This window comes from Ictidomys tridecemlineatus, chromosome 13 (assembly GCF_052094955.1).
Source record: "Ictidomys tridecemlineatus isolate mIctTri1 chromosome 13, mIctTri1.hap1, whole genome shotgun sequence".
In the NCBI taxonomy this organism is placed as follows: domain Eukaryota; kingdom Metazoa; phylum Chordata; class Mammalia; order Rodentia; family Sciuridae; genus Ictidomys; species Ictidomys tridecemlineatus.
Window position 1 is genome coordinate 23056477 of NC_135489.1, and position 26540 is coordinate 23083016.

The window sequence follows — 26540 nt, forward strand, 5'->3', positions numbered from 1 at the left end:
GCCCCAGCCCAGGAAGACTTCCGGTGTATCCTTTAGACCTCGACCCCACAGCCTTCAGCTAGCGTTGGTGTTGGCTGCTGTCACCATCTGCCTATGTATATAATTGCCTTCATTAAACAGGCTCTTGCTTACAATCCAAGTAAACAAGCTATGCTGCTAAAAAGGGGCTGTCTCTGCACCTGACTTCTCAGGCTGTGTTATGGGCATCACACCAGCTGATGCTTTGGCCCTCACCCAGACCAGAGGAGGTTCTCTGGATTCCCTGCTGGGTGAATGCTGCCCAGGCTCGTCCTCTAGGATCTGTGGGTTCTGCTGCATTGTCACTTCCATGTTTCCAAGGAAGCCCATGTGGTTTGCTCCAACCCCTATGATTTGAACCACAGGGATTCAAGTTCACAGCTTGTTTCATACTCTTTTCTGTGCCTTAGGTGTCGGAGCCTTAGCCCACTCAGCTCAGTGGGTCCATGGGGCAGATGAAGCTCTTTAGGGGCTCTTAGGACTGATACTGAAAAGTTATCCCTTTCTGTATACAATTCAAATAAAACCAGCACAAATCATAAGTGTTTGGAAGTCCAACGTAGGTCCAATTGCCCCACCCTCACCCCCAATTACTACTTTGATTTTTCTTTTATAGAAAAAAAAATCAAAATTCTTTACAAATCCGTCTTGGGTGTTCCTGCTCTCTGGGGCTCTGACTCTTGGGTGCTCTAGCACAGGGTTGCCCTCATATACTGTATGGTAAACATTTGGGGGTTTTGTTTTCTTTAGCAGGACAACATGGCTCTCATCTTACCTAGTGCATCCTGCATTCCTCTGTCAGAGATTCTTCTGAGGCTGCACATCTGTATTGAGAACATCAACTTTAGACCTGGTTCAAATCCTGCACCAGTAACTAACTTATGGGTGGCTTAAAGAAACTTACTGAACCTGAGGCTCTTCATGGGCACAATGGAGACAATACCTGTGGCAGAGGATTGCTGTCAGGATGAAACAGAAAACATACAGGAAGCCCTCAGCTGTGCATGGCTGCTACCCTGTCTTCCCTTTCTTAGTCTCCCTTCTGTTACAGTGACCCAGCTAAGTGCTAAAGAGATCTCGTGGTTCCACTTTGCTTGTTATATTATGTCCAACTCCTCATTTCTCAGGTTCTTTCTGACCTGCCCCTCCATCCTCTGCAATCTCTTCTTCCCAGGTATCGTCTCCATGCCTGGGATGTCACCACCTTTGTCCTTGGCTCTCGCACTTGCCCTCATCTAGAATACCCTTCCTCTTTCCCCATCCCTTCTTATCTAGATCTTGAAGGCTCCCTTCAAAGCCATGAAGGTCCTCAGGGTGTCCTCCAGCTCCAAATGACCTCTTACTTAGAGGAAAAATGGGGCTAGAAAGGTTGGAAGGAAAAGACCCGTCTGTGTCATTCATTCCACACTAGCTGTCTAAGCCACCTCGTCTGACTCGCTAAGATTTTAATCTAGGCTTGTTTTTCTAGTTAACTTACTTGCTCCCGTCAGGCTTGGAGCAACAGAAATAATAATAAGCACTGCTACTTAGCGAATGCTTACTATTTGGTATATTGGATTCTCAGAGTGGCCAGGTGAAGAAGTAAAAGTATAATTTTCCCCTTAGGATGCTCAGCACAGATGTTTCATCTTGGGTTAAGCTGGGTGATGACAGTAGCGGCATGTTATTGCCTAGTATTAGGATGCCACTTTATTTTTTCATTGGCTCCTGACAAGGGTGGCACAGATGCAGATATAAGGAGCCAGCAGAGCAAGAGGCTGGCCAAGAGTGAGCAGGGCCAGATCTTCCTGGATGAATTAGTGGCCACCTAGAGGGCGTCACCAAAGGTCTCTCTGTCCAAGTCCCTCTTCCTAGGGTCCTGATAGTCCCACATTAAGAATATATTACAGGGCTGGGGTTACAGCTCAGTGGTAGAGCACTTGCCTAGCATGTGTGAGGCACTGGGATGGATTTTGAGCACCACATATAAATAAAACCCAAATTATAGGTCTGTCGACAACTAAAAATAAAATTTAAAAAGTGACACCTGTCATTCATTTGATAAGTATTGATTGTTCAGAGTTGGAGAGGTTCATCCATGAGCCTCCTCAAAGAGCTGAACATGGAGCTGTGTTGGATGGAGAATTACAAACGTGAAATAAGTGTGCTCTGTGGTGGAGTGTCCTTTGGGAGTTTGCCCATTGTCCCTCAGCAGGACTTTGAGGAAATAGCGCTCCCGCTGGGGGACTTTTGAGGTGAGGAGGAGGGACATATTTGTCCCATCAGACAGGGATTATAAAGGGTGCCAGTGGCTCTGGGTGGCCTGAGGACCCTGTTTGCATGGTAGAAAATGGAGGCGGAGGGCCTGCCTGGGGTGGTCCTCAGAGAACTAACTCCAGCAAGGCACAGTTAGGGAAGTCGTTTGAATGATGGAATTTTCCAGACAGCAGGTTTGTCCCCATCTGCTCACAGCCCACAACTTTCTTTGGGTTTAATCCTGTTAGAAAGAAATGCTCCCAAAATAGTAAGGGCAGCAGGACCTTCCTGATTTCCTCCATCCAGGTCTCTTGTAGATGAACACTGAGCACTACTCAGTGAATCAGAGGCGGGAAGCCACAGCCTTGCTCACAGGCCACCTCTGCATCCTGTGCAGCTCCTGCCCCTGGGCAGAGACATCTATGTTCCAAGGAACACAGCTTGAAACATCTGTCGGGGGAGGAGACAAGCTCAAATCCATCACTCCTAGTTTTAGAAGCTCAAATCCATCACTCCTAGTTTTATAAGCCTGGGCAGGCCTTATAAGAGGCTCTAGGTCTTAGTCTCCTCATCTTCAAGATGGGAGACAATAATACACTCCCTTCCTGTATCAAAGGCTTGTTATGGGTCTGATGATACTCAAACACGTGAAAATCAAAGGCAAGGCAAGTTTGGAAAGTTCTACCCGCCCAGGGGTCCAGCATTCACACATCCACTCAACTGACTTCTTGAAATACTGCAAATGTAGCTGACCGTCCTTCTATGGTGTAAAGATTTGGAACATCAGCTCTCAGAAGCTGCTCTAAAGAGCCTGAGAGCCGTGACTGTGAATTCTTTCATCTGCTTTTATATTTTTTCTGTCTCCTTACTTGTCAGACAATTAGCTGTCACTTCTCTCTGCTTGAAGTGTGCCTGTCTGGTCCCTAGTTGGTGTCTCCTCTCCGCTGTGGATTTGACAACCAGATAATGAAGTTTGTTACAAGCATGTGTAAAGCAAAGATACACGGGCTCAGAGACAATGTATTCCCTTCGTGCATGCAGTGTGCACCATCCATGTAGCTGCCTCTTGCCTGTGGTTCAGATGGATGAGGCTGCCAAACAGGGGAGCTGCTGTCCCCACCTGTGAGTTCAAAACTCAACAGCACTTGGGAGTGATCAGCTGTCCTTACCCAGTACTCTCCCACAGGGACACTGGATCAAAGAAGAGGCCAGTGCACGGGGAAAGGAAAGATGGTAGAATGAGATGGACATCATTACCCTAGGTACATATCTGACTGCCCAAATGGTGTGACTCTACTTCATGTACAACCAGAGAAATGACAAGTTGGGCTCCATTTGTGTACAATGAATCGAAATGCCTTCTGCTGTCATGTACGACTAGTTAGAACAAATTAAAAAATAAAGAAGAGGTCAACAGAAACAGATGTCTTGTCCCAAGTCCTCCAAGCCCAGCTTCTAGCCTACTTTGGACCTTCAGTTTTCTTTCCTCCAAATAAGAACTGGAAAAAACTCCTGTTTGCTGAGGGTCCCCTCCCTGCTGGGCTCTGTGCTGAGCTCTGCATTCTCTATCTCATTCAGTCTTTAGAATAACCCTAGAAAAATGATGCTGTCATATCCCTTTTATTGATAAGAGAACTGTTTAGAGAGGGTGCACAACCTGCCCAAGGTCCCACAATTCTTTAGGAACAGAACCAGGGCTGGTAGAAAGAGGGCTGGTACCCTTCCTTGTAAGGGGATAAATCGATGAGGATGGCGGGAGCTCAAGGTTAAGAGGATAATTCTATACTATGATGAGCCCATTGTACTGACTCCCCACATGTTTTCTTTGCCAAAAAACAATGGCCTGCAGCCCTGCCTACCCTGAGGGATGGGAAATGTCATGTCGATCAACACACTGAGGCAGGGGGTGGATGATGGGGGACGAGAAGATGAGGGCTGGTTATCAAAGAAAAGGAAAAGCCTTGTTAACAGCTAACACCTCCAGGATCCAGGTGGCACTTTCGGACACAAGGAACACAAGGGACATTCCTATGCTCCTGCTCCTTCCTGCCCTTAGGCAAGAAATTTTTTAAAAGAGAAGAAAAGAGGAGATGGGGGGTTCTGAGGCCTATAAAAGAGCAAAACACACCCACTCCTTCTCTCTGGAGAAGTCTGCTGCTTTGTCTCTCTTAAATAAAACTTGCTCTCTCTCCGCTTGCCTGCCTTGGCGTTTCTCGGGTGTTTAATCTTCCACACCAGGGGAACAGGGCCTCGTTCCTGATCTCCAACACCTGTATCATCCTCTCTGCTACTCTCTAGCGTGATTTCTCCTGGGCTTTTAACGGTGAATCCTACTCAATCCTGGCAGTCAAAATTCTCTGCTACAAAGGATGCCATGGCTTGCAATGGAGGTGACAAGTGTGTCATCTTGTTCATGGAGAAGAAGGGCAGATTTCTTCCAGAGGAGTGGAGGGGGTCCACCAGAAGTGGATGAACCTCAGCAAGGAGGCTCAGGGTGTGAAGGCCTCACCTCAGCTTCAGGCCGAGGACAGTCAGGTGGTGCGATTCCTGGAGAAATAACCAAAAAGGTTGCTTGAAAAATACTACCTCCACCTGCTGGCTGACATCTGAAGAGTCCTTTCTTTGAGATCTAACTTTCCCTTTCCCAATCAAAAGTAAAACCTAGATGTTAACATCTCTGTGAGGCCCTGGGATCAAATTCATACTAAAGTGCAAATGGCTGACACTAGTTTCCTTTTAATGGTCTCTAGAGGGTTTTGAGAGAAGATGTCTTGAGATAAAGCATGAAAATGATTGATTCCTATTTTGTAAAGGAATTATCTGGGCCAAGGGTGTTTTCTCTATATGCCCTGGCTGGAGGGTGGTTGGTTCTTGAGAGTGGCCTCTACCTGAATGCCACGTGGGTACTTCAGTGACCGTGTGTGTGTGTGAAGAGCTCTGTATGTACGCAGCCAGGTGCTTATGCAGAATATGCCTGTGATTGAAGATGGTTGGCTTGGGCCCACATGATCTTCTTCCCATCAACAAATGCCAAATTTCAACTGACCTCAGCTCTTTTCTTTCTACATCTGGTGAGGTCAGACCCTTGCTCCGGCCCATGCCACTTTGTCCCAGGAGATTCATTTTACTGTCTTGCAGGGCAGGTTTCTATTAAAGAGTTTTTAAATGACAAAGTGTGTTTAAGCTCATTTTTAAAGATTCCATCATTAAAGAAGGAAGTTTTAGAGTGAATGCCATTCCTCAATTCTCAAGATTCCAACTCCATTCCTTAAGGGGCATCAAAACTGAGTGATTCCTGGGTTTTCTTCCTTCTCTCCACGTGTACACTCACTCTCTCTCTCTCTCTCTCTCTCTCTCTCTCTCTCTCTCTCTCTCTCTCTCAAAAGGAAATGATCTTACTTCATTTTACCTTACCCTACTTTTACACTCCATTCATTACAGGTGACTTTTCATATAAGAAGAGCTTTTGTAACAGTTGCACATGGTATAGAATCCTTTTGTTGTTTAAAATCTCTGTCCGAAGCTCTTTACGTTTTTGTTCTATATGGGTTGTTCTCAATAGGAGTCTGGCTCTTCTCAGACATTTCCACCTATGTTAACTCACTGTGTTGAACTGTTAGTAGCAAAGATGCTTTTCTGAGAAGATGATCAGTAGAGTTTGCATATAAACGCACACCTGGACCTAAAAGAGTAGGTGTGGGAGGGGGTTAGAGGGGTTAAGAAATGCAAAAGCTCAACTTGAAAGTGTCACTGTAGAAGAGGGGGTACAGCTGCCACTTATCTGTAGAGCCAAGGTCAGAGATCTGGCCAGGAGGATCACATCCCTGACCTCATATAGACAAGGCAGTAGAGGCGAGCCCTCTGGGGATCTAGGTTAGGTGAAGGAGAAAAGGCCAGGTGTCCTTCCCTTTTCCCATCCTGCACACCTGTACTATCCAGATGGGAACCTGGAGCCCTAATTAGGGGCCTCAAGGATCCCATTCTGATAAGGAGGACCAGATTCCAGGGTCCGTGGTATTAATTCCTAAAACACCTTTTACAATAAGAGCTTGGACTAACTTAGTCTTCCTAAGGTGTTATAAATTACTGTGAGATGTTATTTGCTGAGTAGTTTTATGTCAAATAAATCTGGATAACTCTAAAGTAAGCAAGTTCATTCATCAAAGGACTTATCAGAGCCTTTATTCAGACTCTGATGTATTGAGAGTCTACAAAAATGAGAACCTCCTTTTAAACATAGAGACCCTTGAGAGAAAATTTGTGCAGTTCCAACAACCACTAGGTACATATCCAAGAGAAATGAAAACACAGGTCACAAAAATACTAGCCTATAGATATGCACAGCAGAATTATTCACAATAGTCAAAAAGTGGAAATAACCCACACATCCATCAACTGATGAGGGGATTGAGCAAAGCATGCATTCACACTTAGCCATAGAGCTACAACATGGATGGTTCTTAAAACCATGATGCTAAATCAAAGAAGCCAATCCCCAAAGGGCTAATATTACATGATTCAAGCTATATGAAATGTCCCAAATGGGTACATCCAGAGAGAAAGAAGACCAGTGGTTACTTAGGGCTGGGCTGGGGGAGGGTAGAGGTAAATAGGGGTGATTGTTAGTAGGTATGGAATTTTGGGGTGAAGAAAATGTCCTAAATTGATTGTGGTAATAGTACATGACTGTTAATGCACCAGAAGCCATGGAACTGTACAGTTTTAGCGAGTGAACCGTCAGGCGTGTGGTCGATACCTCACTTAAGTTGTTTCACATGTACATATGTGCTTAGCCATCCTCATCTGGGTTTTGGGGAAATACCAGTGGCAGAGTTTAAGGTAGAGCATTGGTGAGGGAACTCAGGTCCCCCTGATCTTGTTCCTTGGTATCACTGCTCAGAATCGTTGGCCTCTGACCAATTTGCTCCCCTCTCCTCCGATCAGTCCAAGTAAAGCTGAAGGAACCCACACACTTTCTTGGATGGCGTTGGGTACAAATAGGTAACTGACAGGTTTCAGGAATTTCACTTCATGCAGCAGACAAAAGACAGTCGGGCCACACTGGGTAGAGGAAAACCTAGATCCCTTCAAGGGTACAAGCTTAAGGGGAACTGCACGAAGTCTATTTGCAAACTGAGTGGCAGTTTAGTAAAGCGAACAAACATCCCTTATTGAGGGATCCCATAAGTACAAAGTTGGGTACATTTGGTTTGCTTAATTGAGAGCCACATCTGAGAAGAAAATCCACTGTTCAAAAAGGAAGCAGAGTATCACAAGAATATAATGTAGACAAAGTTTCAGGGACTAACGTGTGCTGTTCTGGCTGAGGGTTAAGCAGAAAAGACTTTTCGTTTCAAACCCTGTTCCGGAAACAGCTGTAAAATGTCCTGTTCAATGTCCTGACTTGGTGCATAGCACCCGGGGAACAGAATTTAATTTTCAATGATCGAATGACTTCCTTAGCTTCCAGGTCTTTCCGAATTTGAGTTTATTATGGTGCAAGACCACAGGTGGAAGTATGGAAACACAGAATTACATTTTGCAGCTTGGACTACAGAATATTCAGACTAGAAAACTAATTTAGAGTTAAATCCCCAAGAGCAACAGAATTCCTGACGAGACTTGTTTCTGTTTTGCTGTCCTCTGCTTTTCTCTGCAAAGTCAGATCCAGGCTGTGCCACCACGTCACCTGCCTCTCCTCCGCCTCCTGCTCTTGTTTTTTCTTCCCACTTGTGTCTTCCTGTTTCCTCTTCCGAGCCTCCTTTTCTGGAGGCCTCTCTGGCACGGGCTGATTTCTGAGTTCTCACCTGGCTGTCACAGGTGCAGGTCTGAAAGCCGTGCTGCTCTACTTAGAGTCCCCATTCATTGCTATTTTGCTTTCTGCTGATGCCACTGTCTTATTGAGAAACCTGACCTGCTGGCATCCTCAGGGGAATCACATGAAGGGGGCAGACTAATGCACTGAGACCCCAGCGTGCTCCTGGAGAGCTGAGCGTCATTATCTGGAACCACTCTGAGGAAGATGGCAGGCTTCACAGCTGGTGTCACCTCCCAAACACAATCTGAAGGTGTGAAGTAAACAGAACCGCCTCCCTTGAGAAGGTGGGGGAGGCAGGGAGACGAAGGCTGCTGGGATCTCGCAGGGCCTGGCATATGCAGTTTGAAGTCTTGGCCCCCAGGTGGATGGCTGGGCAGGGAGTCCTTGCCTGGCCGGCAAGGCACCATCTGGCCAGCTCCCTGAGGTCATGGCTCTCCTGTGCATGCCCACAGCTTCACATCTCTAAGGGGGCTCTTTTCTGTTGGCTGATGTTCCCATGGATACGTGAGGGATGAAGACCTCTATTCTCTTTCCTCCAAGAGTGAGTGAGGAAGCTAAGCCTCACAGAGCTGGGTGGCTTGCTCAAAGTCACAGGGGTAACTAGGGTAACTAGGGCGCAGGCCTGGAACCCAGGTCACTGACACCAGCCTGCTGGTCCTTCTGGCCAGTGGTGTTAAGTCCTAACACTGCTTCTGGGCCCTCAGAGGGCAGATGGGGAAACCAAGGCATAGAGTGGGGGTATTTGCTCTTAGCTGCTTGCTGAGTTGGAAACAGAAAAGACTAGAAATCAGACCGTCTGAACCTCAGGCCAGGGTTTGTTCCCAAACGAGGACTGTGTGTTTCTGGTCCTCCATGAGTACTGCGAGCAAAGAGGCTCAGACAAGGAAGCAAGAAGATGAGAAGAGAGGCAGGTGAGAGAATCCTGCTCCCGGCCGCTGCCCCACCGGCCCCCACACACTGCCGCCCACCTGGCTCCTCCAGGACTGCCTGGAACCGCCTCCTCTCCCCTGAGCGTCCATCCCACTCAGGTTCCTCCCAGGGCCTTCCCACTCCTGGCTTCCAGGAGCCCCATGGTGTCACCGGGGCCGGCCTTCACTTGTCTACCCAACCTCCTCCTCTCCCTCAGGGGACAGTGTCTCTGCCCTCCGAGGGCCCTGGCCACTGCTCTGAAGACCCAAGTATGAGGCCAAAGATAATGAAGAGACTTCTGAAGACTTCTGAGTCCTCCCAAGGGAGTGAAGGGGAGTCAAAACTCTCCTTGGTTGCAAGAATAGAGGCCACTCAAAGAAACTTAAGCCCCCAAAGGACACCACCTGGGGTATTTAATGGAGATTAGGGGCAGGGCTACAGGCAAGCCCCAAAGCACTGAAAACATCAACTGGACAGCTCTCCAGCAGCAGGGCTCCGAGTCTCCTCACCCTTGGCTTCCCCTCTCTCCTCAGCCCCTTCCAGCTGTTCAACACAGCGTGGCCTTCTCTGCTCCACAGGTCTCTGTGGTGTAACTCTTCTGTTCACAGACAAGAGGGAACACTAGGTGTGGCCTCTCCCTGCTGGGCAGGGAGCTTGGATGGTGATGTCTAAAGGGGACATCCAGGGAGAAAGAGCCGACCCCTCCTGTGGTGGGCTCCTGCTCCAGGCAGCCCCGAGTCCAGCTGCATTGCCAGTTCTCCTGCACTTGGATGGGAGAAAACTCAGGGAGCTGCGTGCTCAAACCCTGGCGCTGTTAACCACCTGCCATCTATGCAAGCTCCCACCTAGATACTAACTCCACCACGGCAGGATCTTGCCGAGGGTCTTATATTTCAACCTGTATTTCCAGTAGCCACCCTTAGCTGGCACTCAAGCATTTGGTGATTGAATATCTTTATTTTAAAACAACTTTATTGGGGTATAACTAAAAAAAAATCTGCACATATTTAATGCATATAATTTTGAAAAGTTTTGAGACATATACACATCTGTGAAAACATCACCTATTAAAATAATGAATCTATCCATCACCCCCAAAGTTGCCTCATGTCTCTCTGTAATCCTGCCTCACCCCTAGGCAAACACTAGTTTGTTTTCTGTTACTATAAATCAGTTTGTATACTTCTAGAATTTTATATAAGTGGAAACTTACTGTATTTACTCTATTTATTTATTTCTGTCTGTCTTCTTTCACTCAGCATCATTATCTTGAGATTCAATCACATTGCTGAGTGGTTCACTCCCTCGTATTGTAGTAATTCTGTTGTCTGGATGCACTAGTTTGTTCATGTGAATGTTGATGGATATTTAGATAGCTTATAGGCTTTGAGAAAGAAAGCTTCTGTGAGCATTTGTATACAAATATTTGTATGGATATCTGCTTGTCTACATAGAAATAAAATGTTTGGATCATATAGCAGAGGTAAGTTTAACTTCTAAAGAAGTTGATGCTAGACCATTTTCCAAAACGGTAATAACATTGATCTTCAAATATTAGAACAAACTTGCATTCCAAACTTTCATATTGGTTAGTATGTATTATCTTTTTTGTATATTGTTGAATTTAATTTGCTAAAATTTTGTTTAGCATTTTTGCATCTATGTTAATGAGAGATATTGATTGATTTCTTTCTTATATAGTTTTTTTTTTGTGCATGTGGGTTTTGTTATTCCAGGGATGGTTAGAATGAGTTAAGAATTACTCCCTTTAATTTTTGGAAAGAACTTGTAGAACTGATTTTATTTCTCTTTAAATATGTGATAGAATTTACCTATAAAATAGGTCTGGAGTATTTTTTTCTTTTGAGAAAGAGTTTATACTATTTACATTATTTCTTTATTAGATATAAGTATATTCAGACAACCTGTTTCTTAAAAACTTTTTTAGATTCAATTTGTATGAAATAAAATTTGCTACTTTAGAGTATTTTGTTTAGTGGTTTTGGTATATTCTCAAGAATGTGCAACTATTATTACTAATTCCAGAACATTTTCATCAACCCCAAAAGGAATCTTATTCACATTAGTAGGCATGCCCCATTTTCTTCTGTTCCCCAGCCCTGGGCACCACTACTTTATTTTCTGTCTCCATGAATTTTCTTATTCTGAACATTTTAGATAAACAGGATAACACAATACATGACTTTTTGTGTCTGTCTTCTTTCACTTTGTATAAGGTTTCAAGATTCATCAATGTTATATCATGCATAAGTGCTTCATTGCTTTTTATGTACTGACTCTCTAAAACAATCTTGAAAAAGAACAAAGTTGGAGGATTCATACGCTCTGATTCCAAAACCTGCTTCAAAACTGCAGTGATGGAGATTGTGTAATACGGACATAAGAGGGACACACAGGCCAACGGAATACAATGGAGAATCCAGAAATAATCCTGACCTTTATAGTTAATTGGTATGTTTAAAGATTCCAAGAAATTGAAAAGAGGAAAAAGAAAGTGTTTCCAATAAATGAGGCTGGGACAATTAGATATCCACCTGCAAGAGAATAAAGTTGGGGGCTGGGGTTGTGGCTCAGTGGTAGAGCACTGACCTAGTGTGTGTGAGGCACTGGGTTTGATTCTCAGTACCACATATAAATAAAATACATAAGTAAAGGTCCAGCAACAACTAAAAAAATAAAAAGAGAATGAAGCTGGACCCTAATCTCACACTATAGACAAAGGTCAACTAAAAGTGGATCAAAGACCTAAATGAAGAACTAAAACTATAAAACTAAGAAATCATAGGCATAAATCTTTATTACTTTGGATTAGGCAATGGTTTCTCAGATATGACGTCACAAACTAAAGCGACAAAAGAAAAAAATAAGCAAACTAGGTATCACGGAAATGAAAAAATTTGTGTTTCAAAGGACATGAGCCAGAAAGTGAAAAGCCAACCAACAGGATTTGAGCTAACTTTTTTTTTTTTTTTTTTTGCAAATCATTCATCTGATAAGAAGCCTGTATTTAGGACGCATTTCTTTCTTTCTTTCTTTCTTTTTTTTTTTTTTTGGTACTGGTGATTGAACCAAGGGGCGCATAACTGCATTCCCAGCCCTTTTTTATATTTTATTTAGAGACAGGGACTCTGCTAAGTTGCTGAGGCTGGCTTTGAATTCGCAATCCTCCTACCTCAGTCTCCAGAGCCACTGGGATTATAGGTATGTGCCACTGCATCCGGCAGGAGTCTGCATTTAGAATACATAAAGAACCTTTCCAATTCAATAATAAAAAAATTAAAACGGGCAGGGTTCAGGTTGTGGCTCAGTGGTAGAGCGCTGGCCTAGCATGTGCAAGGCGCTGGTTTCGATCCTCAGCACCACATAAAAATAAATAAATAAAATAAAGGTATTTGTGCAACTACAACTAAAAAAAAATATTAAAAACAAATTAAAATGGGCAAAGGATCTGAAGATATACAAAGAAGATATGCAAATGGCTATGATAAGATGCTCAACATTATTTGCCATCAGGTGAACACAAACCAAAATCACAGTGAGCCAGGTATGGTGGCGCACGCCTGTAATCCCAGCAATTTGGGAGGCCAAGGTAGGAGGACCACAAGGTCCAGGCCAGCCTGGGCTACTTGGAGAGACCCTGTCTCAAAATTAAAAAAAAAATAAAAAGGGCTGGGGATGTAGCTCAGTGGTAGAGCATTCCTGGCTTCAATCCCCAATAAAAACATACACACACACAGACACACAGCAAAACCAAAAAACACCCATAATGAAATGCCACTCCACACTCACTACAATAAGTAGAATTTGAAACAAAAGAAATAGAAAAACAACAAGTGTTAGAATATAAAGAAAATGAACCTTCATACATTGTTGATGGGAGCGCAAAATGGTGCAGCCACTTTGGAAACAGTCAGGTAGCTCCTCAGACAGTACCTTAAGACCCAGTAATTCCACTTGTAGGCCTATCCCAAGAGAAAGGAAAACATATGTCCACCTAAAAGCTGTACAGGAATATTCACGGCAGCATTAGCCAAAGGGTAGAAACAATACCACATCCATAAGCAAAGTGGAATGTGCATGCTGTGGAATATTATTTGGTAATAAAGGGAAACAAAGTACTTGCACCTGCTTCTGCCACGTGGATAATCTTGAGAACATCATGCAGAATGGAAGAAGACAGCTAGAAAGGACTCTATGGTATATGAGTCTGTTTATAAAAACTACCCTGAACAGGAAAATCCATAAGAAAGATCGACCGTTACCAAGGGTTGGAGGGACAAGAGACTTTGGGAGGGAGGTGACAGGGGAGCCAGGTTACCTTTGAGGGTGAGGAAATGTTCTACAATTAATTCTGCGGATGGATGCACAACTCTAAATATAGTAAAAATCACTGAATTATACTCTTTCAATGCATGAGTTGTGGGGTATACTAATTATAGCTCAGTAGAGTTGTTTTTAAAAATAGAGTTTAAAAGAAAATATGAAGCATTGTTCTACTAAAGGGAATACTCTTCCTGGTGGCTTCTGCCATCTGGCTGCCTGCTGGGGCAGGGAGCTCTGGGCCCCATGGTGGGAACCTACGTTGCTAACACAGACAGCAGTGCAGGAGCCCACAGGAGACTGTGCAGGCAACTACAGAGAGAAGGACGGCCCAGGACCGTCATGGCATGGCAATTTTCTGTCCTAGCTCCATCCCCGCTGAGTGAGGGCCAGGAAGGTCAGGGAACTGCTCTGTGCTCCAAGTTCCTTCACGGGAAAGGCAGAGGCCAATACCCCCAGTCTGTGACTCTGCTCTCCTCTCCTCACAGAGGGCACTAGGAGAGCTCCCAAGTTCTGCAGCCCAGGGGGTCCATCGGCTGTTTTTTCTGGTCCCTGGAGCCCAGGTTCAGTCCCAGCTGAGCCGTGGGACCTTAGGTGTGCTCCCCAACATCAGGCTCAGGGGCCCCCTAGTCTTCATCTACGCAGGGAAGACAATCATTAACTTGACCTGCCTCCCAGAGGGTTGGTATGAGGATTTGCAGTTATCACCGGTGGGAAAGAACCCCCAGGGTGTAGTACTGCGAGTTCCAGAGTTCCAGGAACTAGTTCAGGGTCAAATGAAGATGCCCATCCATCCCCAGCTACAGAAGCAAAGCTGCCCACACCCACACCAGCTTCAGACTCGTGCAGTGACTGCAAGTTGGTCGGGGTCAGGGTGGAAGGGCAGCTGGTTCCCATGGACGATTGCTCCTGCTTAGGGAGGCAGTCTGATCATGGATGAGTTCCTGGAAAGCGTAGGACAGTGACCTAGGACACAGCTAGACAACAGGACACGCAGAAACAGACCTGTGACTCTGTTTTGGCTTTGGGCTCCTCTTAGCTCAGCTCAGGTTTCTTAGGACTGTGAAGCCAGGTGAGGCAGGAGACCTCAGTTCGCAGCTTCCTTACTGGGGATGTACTGTCACAGGTGGTAGGAGTGGAAGAGAAGCTGCCTTTGCTCTAAGCACTGACTCTTCACTTAGGCCTGCAAATGCCCAGGGAGTAACTAAAAGCAGGATAAAGTCTGGCATCTCCACCTTTCTTCTGTATCTGTCTTCAGATTCCTTCTCAGCTCTGCATGTGTGTTAATCACGTATGGAAGGTTCATCTAAAAACTAGCAGCATAAGGCCTATTTTCCTGACTGCCCCTAAACAAGACAAGACTTGTAGAGATGTTCGATGATCAAGATTGGGAGCATCCTGTTTCAGACCCACAGAGTGGTGCCTAGAAGTCTTTGGTCGCTGTCCTGCATCTTCCAGGAACTCATCCATGATGAGACTGCCTCCCTAAGTAGGAGCAATCATCCATGGGAACGGAATTGCCTCCTCCCACCATCACAGGTCTGATAGATAAACATCCTGAGCAATGCATGGAAATCACCCCTCAAGTGACAAAGACTTCTCCGGAGCCACCACACAGGACCAGAACTGGACTAATGATCAAACAAACCACAGTTTGATCAGGACTACTAATGGAAACAGACCTCTCTCCCTGCTCCCATTCTTTCTCTCTTTAAACCTAAAGCTCCTGTTAGTAGCTGTACCTGGAAGACAGGGCTGAGATGGTGGATCTCACTCTGCCTTCCCAATATGGCCATTTTGATTAAAGTTAAGATTTTCACTTTACCTTTTGTTTGTTGTTTTTGGCATGGGTAGGCCTCTGGCCTACAACTCTGATAACATTAATTGTGTATAGAAGATATTGCCAAAAAAAAAATATTCACACATACCCTAGAGTGCCCCAGGTGCCAGCAAATCTACTGGCTGCGTCTTCTGAGAACCAGAGGAGGGGACGGGCAAGGTGCAGGAGGGAGAGCAGGGAGTGGCTTGCTCTCTCTTGATGCCAAAACAAGGGGATCTGGTTAGGTGTGATGGAGAGGGCAAACAATAGCCTGGAAGAGGAGGAGGTAAGGATAAGAGTGTTGGGGCGGCTGTGGGACTAGTAGCTCTCTCCTCAGCAGCGGACTGTGAGGGCAGGCCTCTGGGCTGCTGTTCCATGTGCCTGGTGTGGACGTCACTGGTGGACCTCTGCAGGCTCACCCCTAGGAGGGCGGGCCCTACTTTCTAGTCTTTGAAGGAGTGACGGGTACTCACAGCTGTTATCTATTCTGACTGGTCACTGCCAATGTCTATTCTGTGGTCCCCAAACTTTCCAAATATTAGAAATATATATTTTTGGTACCAGGGATTGAACCCAGGGGTGTTTAATCACTGAGCCACATCCCCAGCCCTTTTAATATCTTATTTAGAGACAGCATCTTGCTTAGAGCCTCACTAAGTTGCTGAGGCTGGCTTTGAACTCATGATCCTCCTGCCTCAGTCTCCTGATCCACTGGAATTATAGGAGTGTGCCACTGTACCCAGCTAACTACTAGATATTTTGAATATCACACCTCGTGTATAACCTCAGCACTAGAACCAGCCTTTGGCCAAATTGAAAAAAGTGTCAACATTTAAAGGGGTTCCCTATGCTTTTGAGTTAGCCACCCGCCCCCACCCCATTCGAACTCAGAGTCTTCTCATCAACTTATTCTGACAAGTTGGTTCCAATAATGGTTTTCCCACTGGCTCCCACTCTTCTTCACTCCTTTAACTTGTATCTTAAAATATAAATTGAAGCATAGCTGACCATCCCAATTTACTGTTTGTGGTGGAACTTCAGTTATGTGAGAACCTATTAAGAATCAAGGTAAAAAATGGCTACTGTTTACTGAGGGCTCTCCAGATGCACGAAGCAGTCTGAGCATTGCACACATCATTTGATTTGTTCCACACAGACCCATGAAGAAGAGCCAGTTATTACGAGGGGACAGAGCCAGCCTGAGGTAGGTTGAGTAGCTTGCTTGGGGCCACAGGGCATCTGCCCACTCAACCTTGAGGTAGGGTTGTCACAGTGCACCCAGACCAGCCCACTCGAAAGTTCCCTTGGAGGCAGCTGCAGAGGCAGGGCTGCCACTCTGGTGTGGAGGTGAGCCTTGCATACATGACACGGAGGACACCAAACACAGGATGCATGTGAGGCTGCGTACCTGTGTTTTGGGGCCAGATACCAGCATGCCTGACCCTCTTCTCTTTGTAACCAAATAACTCAGGTTCACTATTCTTTGTGCAAAGAACATGTTCTTGGTAAACTTACTCTTGGGGCAAACTTCCTCACACTCTTGCCTGTAAAGTTTACTGTGATGACACCATGCACAATTTGGAGAATTATAGAGAAACAAAGAGAATGAAAAACTCCATTCACTGTCCAACACTATTAATGTTTTAGAGTTTTTACTTCTAGTTTATCTCTTGTGTGTAGTTCTTTTCTTCTTATTTGAAGCTGTTATGATCATATCATTTGTACAATTCTGCATGTTGCTTTTTAAATCCATCATTATTTCATAAAACTTTTCCCTGTTATTGCAAACTCTTCAAAAACACCACTGAAGACAGTTGTATAACATTCTATTCAATGGGCAAACTACAGTTTATTGAACCATGCCCTAACCTTCAACATGATTCTGTAAGTTTAGATTTTCATGTATCAGGTTTTCTCTAAGTAAGGGGGTAGTGTTTGCCAACCTCGGTGCTCTGCGTAACTAGGAATTAAGGTGTTACAGCTGGTCATGTGATTTGAATTTGGCTGTTTGAATCTTTAGGCTGAGTTTTAAAGTGTTTGAAGGTAGAATGAGAGGGTTCTGTAGACAGTGTCTCTGAATCTCCATAATGCATTTAGCTAAATCTCTTAGGACATCTTTGTGGACAATTAAAAAAAACATGTAGACAACTACACAATTATGTACATCCATAACTGGCTGGAGAAAGAAACCCAGAGAATGCTAGCTTTTGGGTCAGTGTCACCCCGGGGGGAAGTGTCTAGTGGTTTTGAGGCTAGGCCTTTGGCCTAATCTCTTCACACATATTTTAATTAAGATAAGAGTAAAGTTCTGGAAGGCAGGCTTATAAATTATGAAGCTGTAAAGGGCAAGATTATGTGATGGAACAAAGATCCAAAAAGATCTCCTCTGGTTGGAAAATTTGTCTGATGCCAAGAAGATGAAATCTACCAGGGATAAGAGTGAAGAAAATCCTGTAAGTTGGGCTCAAAACCCAGCTATATAAATGTAAAACAGAGAATATGGAATTAACAGAATTTAGTTGGCAACCGGCTTAACGTGAGCCCATCCACCGTGTGACCTGTTGCCCCAAAATGATGGGAATGTCTGTGAGAGGGAGAGATCACATTCAGGGACAGGAAGCCAGAGCGAAAGGACCAGCAAGGCTTGCTTTTTTATAACGACCTCACAAAAACTGACCAGAGTCTTATGAGAACTACATCAATGTCTTGCAAAATCCGGGACTAATGACCTCCCACTAGGCCTCTCATCTTAAAGGTCCCACCACCTCTTAACTTCACACCAGGGCCAAGTCTCCAGTACATGAACCCTTGGGGGACACACCACATCTAAGCCATAGCCCTAGCAGACCTTAGGTGCAAAGGGAAGAGGAGCACATTATTCAACATTAAATCCCCCAGGCTTTCCCATTTAATCCCACTGAATAATATTCACTAAGCACGCCACAGGAGATGCAGAGATGAGTGAGCCATCAATTCCTCCAAGGTGCTCGTAATCTGCTATCCAAAAATAATCCATTCCACAGAACATCACCATCATTAAATGTCAGGACTGAGTACCCCTGGTCACGACGGAGTACCTGGTACTGGATTTGTCCTCCAGTTGTAAGCAACGACAAGCCTGGACAAAACATATATAGCAGGTTTTTTCAGGACTGGACAACAGGCTCTGCAGATCCCCCAAAGAAAGGATGGAAACATGGGAGATGAGCTTCGTGAACCCTAGAGAGGAAGAGCGTCACAGGGTAGGGGTCCAGAAGTTTGTGCATGAGGGGTTCCCACAGATCTCTAACTGAAGACTGTGCTGCACACACACTTGACTCTCTCAAGGTCTAGCAAACAGCATCTACTTTGGAACTCAACAGAACAGGATAGGAGAGGTAGCAGAGCGTTGGGAGAGTGTTGGTGGAGTCCCTGCCCAGCCAGAGGGGCGACCTTGATAACACTGCAAGTGCTGAGATGAAACAGGAGCGAGACCAAGCCATTAGGTTAAGGACCATGCTCTTAGGTAAGGATTACGTAGACCTGGCCTATAAAAGCCCTGATAGGACCAGGGAAAGTTACTAATAAATTAACTGCCTACCAGAACAAAAATTGATATTCTTCAAAGAAAGAATATAATTTGGACTCCTTTCAGAGTATCAACTGCTGTGGCTGCAAACAATCAAAAACACTAAAAATGTGGAGGAGTAGAGAAACATGAACTAAATTTAAGGAAAAAAAAAAAAACAGTCAATAGAAAACAGATCCTGATGCATTCCAGAGTTTGGAATTAACAGAGTTTAGGCGTTATCAGTATGTTAAGAACTTAAAGACAACTATGGTCTTAATGAATAAAAAGATAGGGAATCTAAGCACACAAATTTTATATATATATATATATATATATATATATATATATATAAACAAAAACTCTAAAACAGAAAAGCATAATATCCAAAATAAAAAATTCACCAAATGGGTTAAGCAGCAAATTAGAGATGTCAGAAGAAAAGGTCAGTAGAGTTGAAGACAGAAACATAAAAATTGTCCATTCTGAATAAAGAAGAGAAAAAAGACTAGGAAATCTTTGTGTCAACACTATGCTTACTAATATACAAATAACCAGAATCCAGAAGGTAAAGAGAGAAGTGGGGCGAAAAATCAATTTATAGATTCAAGAAGTTCACTAAACCTCATACAGGATAAATAAAACTACATCTGGGCACATTACAGTCAAGCTGTTGAAAGTTAAAGATTAAGAGAAAATCCTGAAAGTGGCCAGAGGGGGTGGGGATATTTCATAGAGGGAAATAATGATATGAATAAAAACCAACTTCTCTTTTAAAACAATAGGGATAGAAAATAAAACAATGATTTTTTTTAATACTGAAAGAATAAAAAGTCATACATTCATAATATTATATACAGTTTGGAAATAAACTTCAAAAATAAAAGTAAAATAAAGATAATTTCTAAATGACAAAGAATTTGTCACCAACAAGCCTACGTGAAATACCAGCTCCACTTTAGCCTCCCTGGCCAGTTGAATGCTTCTTGAAGTCTAGAGCTTCGTCGCTTGCCATCGGAAGTGGCACCTCTGATTGACAGGTGAGTTCCAGGTGGGTGAGTAGGCTGGTTTTGAGAGTAGGAAGTTGTCAGGAGGAACACTTAATCAGCTGCTCACCCCCAGGGGAAAACCAGACCTACAGGCACATTTGAAAGAGTGAGTTTTGATTTAAGGGGCAGCCATAAGGCAGGCTGGAAGGCACAGGCACAGGCACACTAGATCTGTTGTCAGAGTGAGGCCCGTGAACAGGCAATCAAGGGCCAGTTTCTGGGAAGCAGAGAACCTCCAGGACCCTCCTCAGGACTCTGGCTGGTGCATCATGGTTGTTTGGTGCCTGGGTCGTGCCAGTTGTTAAAGGTGTATAACATCATTCCTGGGGTTCAGTGGGTAGCTTCCGTGGTAGGGCCTGTGTGCGGTGTTCTCCTGCTCCTGGGGCCTCCTCTTCAGGGGAAAGGGGGCTTTGAAAGCCAACAAAATGAGCTTTCTAACTCTTCCTGGGTGTTCAGGGACACTTGACTCTCCAGAACAACCTCTGTTCTAATCCTCTAGGCCATATCTCTCCCCTTCAAAAAGGGATATTTTATAGTCTTCTACATAAATCTTTTCAGCTCCACTGATTTGGAATAACATGTTTAGCGGCTTAAGAAGAAAGTGACCTTCTAGCTCGCTGGTCCCTTGGCCAGGTGTCCTTCCATGAGCCTCTTTTCTCAGGGCCTCTGTGGGTGGCTGGGCCCCCATGGTGCCAGCACTATGGACTCTGATCCTATTCTAGGGTCTGGACAAATCCTTCCCCTCCCTGAACCTTGGGGTTTGCCATCTGTCATGCGGAAGCCATCCAAGATATGAGCACATGGACAAGAGGGCGCTGGCACAGACCAGGGGGATGAGTTCTCCTCCTCTGAGGCTCAGTGTCAAGGGAATGTGTGCTTAAAAGGCCCTTTCTGTGCGTCTTCTCAGGAAGATGGGGAGGTGATCCTGGCCTCAGAAGTCTCCAAAGGCAGGTGAGTGGCCAGAGAGGGGGAAGTGAGGCCCATGAGCAGGAGAGACCCACGTGGGAACTCTGCACCGTCCTTCTTTGCCTCCTGTGGGCCCTTGAATTGAACCATGGCCTCAATAAACTACAGTGATTTACTGAGCCCTCAAACATTCAATCTTCCTGAGCTGTGAAACCAGTGTTTTTGTTTTAAAATAACATCTCTGTGAAGTAATTGACACCAGGATGAAAAGTCTATGTTTTCCAAAATCACTGCTCATACCACCTGACTAGTCGTTAAAACCAAACCTGTGCAGAACCCATATTCCTCTTGGTTTAGGTGCCTGGTTTGTTTAGCTCTCTGCCAAATCTGTGCCCCGGTGGTACAGGCTGTTTCTAAGGCGATGTGACAGGACCTGCAAAGCCATCCTGTGCTCTGAGCTGCACCTTCAGCCACGCTTCCTGTTGAAGGTGTCTGCCTCAACATCCCCTCGCTAGCTGGGAGGAGCTGGTGTTGCCCACGGTGCCCCGGCAGCAACGAGCTCACGGGCAGCCTCAGCTGTCTGTCCACAGGCAGGCAGCCTGCTGCTTCAGAACACTGGGATCGCTGGGAGGCCTGGGGACACAGATGGCCTGTTCCACCTCCTCTGGGATTCAGTGGGTCTGAGAAGGGACTCAGAATCTGCACCTCTAAGGAGTTCCCAAGAGAGCTGAGTCCGCAGCTCTGGGACCACAATTTGAGAAGCCCCGAGCTGGATGAGCTTCAAGGAATCCTAATGAGAAATGGAGGTGACTGTGAATGAGGTAAGAAGACAGGGTTTGGGGCTCAAAGGCAGGCCAGCCCAGCAGCAAGCTCAGACTTACTCGAATGATTCACTGAAAATACAAGCCTCCGGCTGACCAGATTCTGATGGACCCCTTTCCTCTTCTTTTCCTTCCTGGGTATGTTCCCCCTGCACCCCTGAGAGCAGGTCTGCGGGCAGCCACAGCGAGGCTCTATGGCAGGATAAACAGTGGGCTTTCTCCAGGCCACAGGGATGAGTTCACACAGTCCGGGCCCTCTGGCTGCTCTCTGAGGGTTTCCTGACATTTCTTAATTTGCACAGGGCTTAGTGAACTTTTAGTTTTTTTTTCTTTTGAGATCACCTACTTTCTAATAGGACCAATTTAAAGAAAAGCATGCTTTGATCATTCAGCTGTCTCTTCTTGATAGAAATGACAGGAACTCATCAGTAGGCCTGCTGAGGGGGGCAGAAAGGGTCGCAAACCAGGGCCTCATGACTCATCCCTGGGCCATGATGTCAAGAGTTGGGTCCACATCTCAGTGGAGGGTAAGCTGACCTGCGTGTGTCTGCCTGGTGTCACCAGGCAAATAGTTCTGTTAGGGATTCTATCCTTTGAACGTCTGAAAGCAATCTGACCTCCACACTTTCATTTGACTCTAACAAGAATTCTAGGAGAGAAGAGGAATGGGAAGGACTATCCACATTTGGCAACTAGAACAACTGAGAAGTGAGGCTCCGTGTGCACGGCGTGACCTTGAGCAGGGCTACTTCCCCTGTCGGCTTCTTATCTGCAAAGCTCTGATAGAAGACGATTCTTCCATCTGCTCAATACAATCCACAAGATCAACAGGGAGCCATGCCACAGGCCCAGTGGTCAGACTCCATGGGGGGAAACCAATATGATCAAGAGACAGCCCTCAAGAATCAAGTGACTGTCCACCTGGGAGAGAACAAATACAGTCACAAATACCCGTAAGATGGGGTCAAGAACCATTAGTGTAGAAGATAGAGGCTTCAGCATGGGGAAAAGATATAGGGCAGTTCAGAGGAAGGCGAGATTACTTCCAACCCAGAACCGGGAAGACTTCATTAAGAAGAGTATGCAGGACTTGTGGGGACAGTCACAGTCCCCACAACAGGACCCGAGAAGACCTCAGTTCTAGGATTCATCTGCCATAGCCAGCCGGGTAAACCCGAGAAAGTCATTTCTGTCCATTTCCCAACGGGCCCTTTGCCCTAAGTGCCTCACAGCATTATGAGGATTAAATGAGAACTGATTTAAATGAACATTGGATAAATAAAATCACCAACTACAAAGCCCTTTCATCATCCCGGGGGAAGAAGAGGGCAGGAAGTTAAAAGCAGAAAGCTTTTGAAGGAGAAGGGGTAGGGGCGGGTGGCACCTGCCAAACCCAGGGCGTGGGGAAGATCGGAGCTCCTCCTGGGTTAGTAACTGGTTCCAATTATTTTTTTCTAACCTCCTACAGCTAATTTTCTTGAAGAGAGCCTGACAAGAGTTAAGTCAGAATATCTACATTCCTCTGCATCGGGAAAATGAAAGTCCCCGGGGGAGTGGCAGTGACAGGCAACAGTGCCAAGCACAACTCTTGTGGACAGTCACTGGAGCCTCGTCTGTCCCTGGCCCCAGCACTGGGCTTGCTGGGTGCTCAGCAAACAGCCATGACATGAATGCATGTGCTCCTTTACTGCTTCCCAAGGACTTCTACACCCTGGTCCATTCTGATTCTCAACCACAGCCCCAGAGGGGTAGACAGGGTATGGACTGCTGTCTCTGTCAAAGATGGGGCAACTGCAGTTCCAGAGGGTCAGTGGCCATCCATGTTCAACCTCTCAAGGTCAGAAGGGAGCCCAGAGCCCTGACGCTCATACAGTGGTTCTTTCTCACATTGGGCCAACTCCTAAGAATTATTACTACAGCAATCTTCACCACGACAAACCATCTTTCCTGACTTTACTGAAAGCCTACTATGTGCCATTTTAAGCTCTTTCCCTATAACACTACTAAATCAGCCTCTTGCATCATACTGTGATTCCCATATATACTGCTTATTCCAATGTAGAAGTGATTTCTGTGCGTCCCAGATACAAATGTTGAGGATTCTGTTTTTGTTGTTGTTGTTGTTTTTTTTGTTTTTTGTTTTTTAATCAAATAAAAACTGATTTGGTTGAACCTTTGGTTTTATTGTTTGGAAGGACCATGGAGACCTGTTCAGACATTAGGAAGACAAGAGAGGATACGTTTTTTGTTTTTGTCTTATGTTTGTTTTTACCGTGGACGTTCCTACCTACAAAGTAGGTCTCAGCTGCCGGAGTTGGGGCACGGGACACACTCAAGGTTAAGGTGACAAAATTATTTGTGGCACCACTGACCCAGAGGCAGCTAGGTTGCTTTGGGTTCTGAAATCTGCAGGTGTCACAGGAAACCTGCCCGCCTTGCTGGTGATGCCCTTCCTCTGCGGCTGCTGCAGGCAGATCGGAGCCTTTCTATGTAGGGAACAGAGCTCAGGAGTAGGCCTCAGAGGGACAGCTGCACGTTCAAGGTCAGAGCCACCTTCACTACTCATGACCCACCCCCATCCTTTGGCTGTTAACAGATTATGGAGCAAATGCTTCCTAAGGGGTGTTTTCAAGGTACAGGGCTGGGGGTGCAGCTCAGTATTAGGGTGCTCACCCAGCAAATGCAAAGCCCTGGATTCCATCTCCAGGACTGCAAATTTTTCTAAAAATGACAAATTTCAAGGTATAAAGGTTTCAGTAGGAGGCTGAAAACCAGCCTGTTCCTGCATGCTCTGTAGAGAGGTCCCTGGTGATATGCTCACCCCAAGGGGCTCACAGGTGCCCCAGAGTGGCAGGAACCTGGGGTGGGGAAACAGACAAAATGTCAGAGAACCAGCAGCACCTGAAGAAAGAGTGGGTCAGGGAGGCTCAGAAGGTTTGGGCCATGAGAACAAAGGTCAGTGTGACATGTGTCCCCACCCGTGTGGCCAGGCCAGCTCCACTCCCTGCAGCTGGGGACCATTTAGTTATGCAATATGGGGGATATTAATAGAACCATCCTGACCCTCATGGCTTTCCTCTCCCACTGAGGGATGAGGGTGTCACAGAACTTGGGAGCCCTGGAATTAGCTGGCTGATAATTTCTGATGAGCATTAGTTTATCACATTGGCTATATGGGCCCCTGATCCACAGACGGAGAGAAAGGGACACAGAATTGGTCTGCTCTGATGAAAGTAGTATAAGGCTCATAGGGTGGGAAGCCTCAGGGGGTGTCCTGAGAAGGCATCAGGGAGATGAAGTGGCTATGGGGACAGCAGAGCTAAGGGGATGCTACAGACAAGTTCACCAACCACACGATTTCAAAGCCATAGAATCTGGAGCTAGAAGAAACTTTAGAAATTGTCTAGTCCAACCTTCTACTTGTACAGCCCAGAGTTACTGGTCATGGCCACGTGGCAGAGTTAAGATGAGGAGCAACATCTCCACCAACAAATTTTCAGGCCTGGGAATCTTTCTAGAACTTTCCAGCCTCCCCTCCATACTGACCACAGTCAAGAATCTAAGGACACCCTATGGAACAATGTGCGCGTTTGAAGGGCCACAGGGAGCAGCCACTCAGCCAGACATACCTTGTGGGAATAATGCTGATCCACGATCCTCGCCAACCCGAAATCCCCTATCTTCAGCACGAGGTCCTCTGTGCTGATGAAGATGTTGGCGGGCTTCAGGTCCCTGTGCAGCACGTTGGCAGAGTGGATGTACTTGAGCCCGCGGAGGAGCTGGTACATGAACAGCTTGGCGTGCTCCTCGGTCAGCGTGCCCTGCTCCAGCAGGCGCGCCAGGTCGGTCTCCATGTACTCCTGGACGATGTAGGCCACGCTGAACTTGAACAGCTCGCCCTGAAGGTCAGTGCCCTTGGGTCCCAACACCTCGTACACCTTCACGATGTTGTCGTGGTCCAGGCGCCGGATGATCTTGATCTCCCGGAGAGCGTGCTTCATGCTGCGGGCATCGCTCAGGGCGATCTTCTTCACAGCCACCTTCCGGCAGGTGTGGCTGTCTGTGGCTGACAGCACGAGCCCGTTGACCCCAAAACCCAGGGGTTGGAAGTCAACAAAGCGCCCGCCCAGGTCATACCCGTAGACGCTGGCAAAGCAGTCTCCTCTCTCGGCCATTGTTGGCTCAGTGGTCTGGAGCTGCCCGTGTGAGGAAGGGGCAGTCAGGAAAGGCCAAGTCCCAGCTGGTGGCCTCCCCAGCACTCCTCATTCTGCCAAGTCCCACAGCTGAGGGACGCTTTTGCTCCTGGTGAGGTCACTGCCACCAGCCGTCTGGAGGCAAGAGCGGTGCAGGTCCCTGCTCACAGAGATGGACAGCAACGGGCTCAGGCTGCTTTCCTTGCTGGCTCTGGGAGGACTGTCCACCAACAGTTATGCTTCCCAAACCCTCCTTGATGCTTAGAGTGGCTCATGCTTCTTTAAAATCTAGCATCTTAGAAGGAAAATCTGGTTTGATTATCTGGAGGGAGGTGATGTTTTTCTGTCACCATGGATCTCAGTAAAATGTGCAGCAACTCTCCTCTTTGAATCCTTCTCTGTTACGAGCAGCTCTTTCTGGCTGACGTAGGGGAGTCATGAGCTGAGCTGCGTTCCTTCACCTGAGGGTCCCAAGCTCAGCCTCCCTCTGTGTTCTGAGCAGTAGGAAGGGATCCCGTCAAGGGGTTCTGGAGGCTTCTAGGGGCTTCCTTCTACTTCTGCCAGCTCCCCTTAGATTCCCAAAACCCAAAGTAGCCTGAGGAGTCCTGAGAAAAAAAAGCTAGAGAAAGCCAAATGCCTCTGGTGAGCTCTACGGCAGTTTATACCGACGTCCCAAGTTCAAGGAGAGCTCAGCTGCCAGGCTGGATCCTCCGAAGTCTTGGGTGGGCTGCATCCTCTTTCACCCACTCAGCCATGCCACCTTGACCAAGACGATCGTCCTGCATACAGAGGGGCTGCAGGAACAGGGCATCTTTCAGAGCGAGTCGCCTTCCCTGTCAAAGAAACAAGGTTGGGTAAATTTCCACACTCCAGCTTCCAACACC

At 46.1% G+C, this 26540-nt stretch overlaps 1 protein-coding gene across 4 annotated transcripts in view; it reads right to left on the minus strand.

The window, feature by feature from the left end:
• Mapk4 (mitogen-activated protein kinase 4) overlaps nucleotides 1-26540 on the minus strand; it is a 145972-nt gene that overhangs the window by 25728 nt on the left and 93704 nt on the right. For all 4 annotated transcript variants that reach the window (XM_040273101.2, XM_078030037.1, XM_078030035.1 and 1 more), the window contains one exon: nucleotides 25093-26489. In XM_040273101.2, the coding sequence (XP_040129035.2) occupies nucleotides 25093-25638 (546 nt within the window). In that variant the 5' untranslated portion in view covers nucleotides 25639-26489. The remainder of the gene's footprint in view (nucleotides 1-25092; nucleotides 26490-26540) is intronic.